The 3,427-nt window shown below is 41.3% G+C and overlaps 1 protein-coding gene across 1 annotated transcript; it reads right to left on the bottom strand.

Moving 5' to 3' along the window:
* Positions 1–527: 527 nt before the first annotated feature.
* On the bottom strand, positions 528–2,863 carry LOC139471685 (transcription factor HES-1-B-like). The gene is made up of 4 exons (XM_071254140.1): positions 2,743–2,863; positions 2,539–2,634; positions 2,013–2,100; positions 528–1,658 (listed from the first exon to the last, which is right to left on the bottom strand). The coding sequence occupies exons 1-4, from the start codon at positions 2,791–2,793 to the stop codon at positions 811–813; spliced, it is 1,083 nt and encodes a 360-aa protein (XP_071110241.1). The 5' UTR covers positions 2,794–2,863; the 3' UTR covers positions 528–810.
* Positions 2,864–3,427: the final 564 nt, after the last annotated feature.

Here is a 3,427-nt window from a genome sequence, read left to right as displayed (position 1 = left end):
ACACCATTTCATTACGAGAACATAAATAAGCTCCATGTTGTTTACTGTAAAATCATTAGTCATCAACATCATAATGAATATTTTGATTTTTACTAAAAAAAATATTTGCTGTGCAGGCATTATTTCAAATGTACAGGAATACCCCTTTGATGTGTTCTTGCTTCAATTGCGGTTCATTTTGCTTTGGGTGAAAAGCCTAAAGTGATGCGGGTCTTAGGGGTTTGAACTTTGGCGAAACCCAAAGGTGTGATGCTGATGAACCATGAATTATATTCAGGGTGACTCTGAATTTTTAATCCTAATAATTCCTATAAGAACACACTACACTGTTAATCTCCATGTAACACATTTTAGTGCCAGCTCTGTGTCTCACTGTGATTGAAGTTTATAATAATAATAATAAAAATAATAATAATAATAATAATAATAATGCGCTAGAATGTTAACAGTCACATCTCAATGTTTGGTGAACAGAGGCACATCATAGTCCCTTCTGGACACGAGAACAAATAAAAACAGACACTATATTTGCAGTAATAAAACATTTATATATTACACAACATTCGTATTGAACAGTAGAATAAAACACTGTAATATTATAAAATAATAAACTCTGTGATGTCGTATTCTCGCTTGATCACATAATTCTTGTATGGTCATGTCCACTGATCATAGTTTATCACATTGAAAATCCAGGAGATATGGATTCATAAATACATCTGACATCACCGAAATAGCACTCTATAAACTGAACGAATCACTCTCCTTTGGCATTTGTATCACATATCCAGCATTTTGATGAAGCAAACGTCAGTGCCATGGTCGCCATACTGGCTCTGTGGTGACTTGTGGATGATGTACTTCTCGTAATTCTCCTATGTCATGATGACGTACTTCACGGATCTCTCTGACGTCATTCACAGAATTCCGTAGTGTCGGAGATAGCGACAACATGGACGAGTCGGAGGAGGAACAAGGGGAAACTGAGTGAGGAGAGGACACAGATCCAGGGAGGACGTTTATGTTGCCCGGCAAGGGAGCCAATGCACATGTCTGAAAAACATCCGCAGATGGCATAATTGTCATCACAGAACCAGCCGCAGGAGCTCCTGTCATTGCCATGGTAACGGCCGGCTTCGTAGGTGAAGTGTTCGGTGATGTATAGACGGGGATGATGTAGTTGGGGACGTGACCGCCACCGAGCACGTTGGTAGGCAACACAAAGGCAATCTCTCCGTTCTGAAGCTTTGTCGGTATGACTTGTAGCCCGCTGACCACTTTGGTTGCTTGGACAGGCTGTGGTGCTGTGAATGCTGCGACGTTATTGTTAATGTCCGTGCAGAAAGGAAGTGATAGCGCTGGTTGAGGATTTAAAGGTTGTTCACTGGATGAAGACACTGATGAAGTCGTAATGGTCTGTGCCGGAAGTGGCGCTGGTGGAGTTGGAGGAGTTAGCGGAAGTGACGTCACTGGTGGAGGAGGGGGCGAGCTGCTTGTCTCATCACCGGTAACACATCCTGCAAGATGGTCCAGAACACGAGCTCTAAGTTCTACGTCACATCCGTCGATTGTACTTAAATATCTGCTCACTTCCTGTGCGCACTCGTTAAATCCGAGCCGTTGCTTATCTATGTTGATAGGTCCGCTTCCAGCCGAAGCTAAAATTGATAAAAGTAAATTCATTAAACACAAGTCAGATAAGTGTATGAATTGTACGCATGTTGTGGTACGTGTTGGAAAATGTCTTACAGTTTCGTTAATATTTAAACCCGACCCGAAGATTTAAAAGTATGCATAATTATACGAATACAAGATTTAAATTCTTTGTTTATCTGTTTTTAGTCTTTTGAAAGGATGATTTAAAAAAAAAATATTATACAAAGCATGTATGCAACGAATCTTAGACCGCAAATGAAAACCACAACGCAATTCAGATTTCAACATCAGTTCCGTGTTGGGTTTAAAATTGCGTCACAGATAGAAATATAAACACGCCCAATTTAATGTCTCACCTGTAAACGAGTGTCTCTGGACCTCTCTCAGGTGTTTGACTGTCATCTCTAGAATGTCCGCCTTCTCCATCTTGTTGTGGCGCCCCCCCTGTCAACGGAGACACACGTGCTATACATCAACACACTTACACACATACTATACTTATATTTAGACGTGGAGCAAGCTACCGTGGGAAAGTGGCCTTCAAATCACTCGGCCGTAAACGTCTCTCTATGGCGTTACACAAGATGATTACTTTTGCGTTACATAGTCTAGAGACGATATCAAAAGTATACACCGTGAACGTCCATGCAATGTCATAATTAAACACTTGTTTACTCATGATAATTTAATAATTTTTCTCATTTATAACATGTACTATTATTAAATACATTGCTTATGTTAGAATATTTTTCTGAAGTTTGAGATCGGCATTTTATATATTTTAATCGTAAACGGTCATGTATTCATTTTAAATTCTGGGAACGATTTTCGGATAATGTTTATCTTTTGTGTATCTGCTTATTGAACTGATATTTTCTTTACCTCTTTTTTGATAACTTCGAGTAACAGTGACTTCAATTCTGAAAGGCTGGCGTTGATTCTGGCACGGCGCCTCTTCTCCATAATTGGTTTAGTGCTCTGGAACAAGACGTGAGGATTGTTAGAATAATGGCAAACGCTCAAGATAAAAAATATAATGTTGATTGCGAACATTTAAAATAAGGTTAATAAATATTCAATACTTACTTTTCTATCGCGAGTTTCCCCCGCTGTTGTGGAAACTTTGTCGGAATGCATGTTTGTGTAGCGGAATTGTCCACCCGCGAGAGCAAGGGTGTGCGAAGGAATGTCCGCTGTCACGCGAATACTCAGGTAAATACCTATGCCCAATCTTACCTTACGTGGGAACTGCACTTCTCCATTCGCGTGTCAATCACGCTCCCGTTAGCTCCGCCCAACTCGTGGCAAGATGTTATCTGATTGGCTGAAATGACGTCGCGAGCACGTCCTGCCTCGGTTCAAGTCCCAACATGCCTACGGTGGTTGATATGGTAATGAAGGCACGCGACCGGGCTTGAGAAGGAGTGTGGGAAAACCCCGCCCCCACCTCGCGGGCAGGTAGACGTCACCTTGTCCCCCCAACCCTCTACCTGGGGGATATATGTGGCCAGGAACGCAGATACCCGACACACCAAAACACCTCGACGAGCGGGGCACGGGCAGAGCGTGGGAAATGTAGACACCCTTTTATGAAGTTCATCGTGTTGAATTGAAACCCCACCACAGCTCAATAGGGCTTGCATTTACGCTCATTTCAATTTAAATTTGCAAATTCAAATTTTTATGCAGTTAGCCCGATGTATTATTCGTTATATATCAACAAGTTTAAGGGCAGGGTGTTTAATACATCTATTATTTCGGGGTTTTTTTC

This window comes from Haliotis cracherodii, unplaced genomic scaffold (genome assembly GCF_022045235.1).
Source record: "Haliotis cracherodii isolate W230 unplaced genomic scaffold, xgHalCrac1.p SCAF_23, whole genome shotgun sequence".
Lineage (NCBI taxonomy): Eukaryota > Metazoa > Mollusca > Gastropoda > Lepetellida > Haliotidae > Haliotis > Haliotis cracherodii.
The sequence above is the reverse complement of the archived record's forward strand: the minus strand, read 5'-3'. Positions and strand labels throughout refer to the sequence as shown.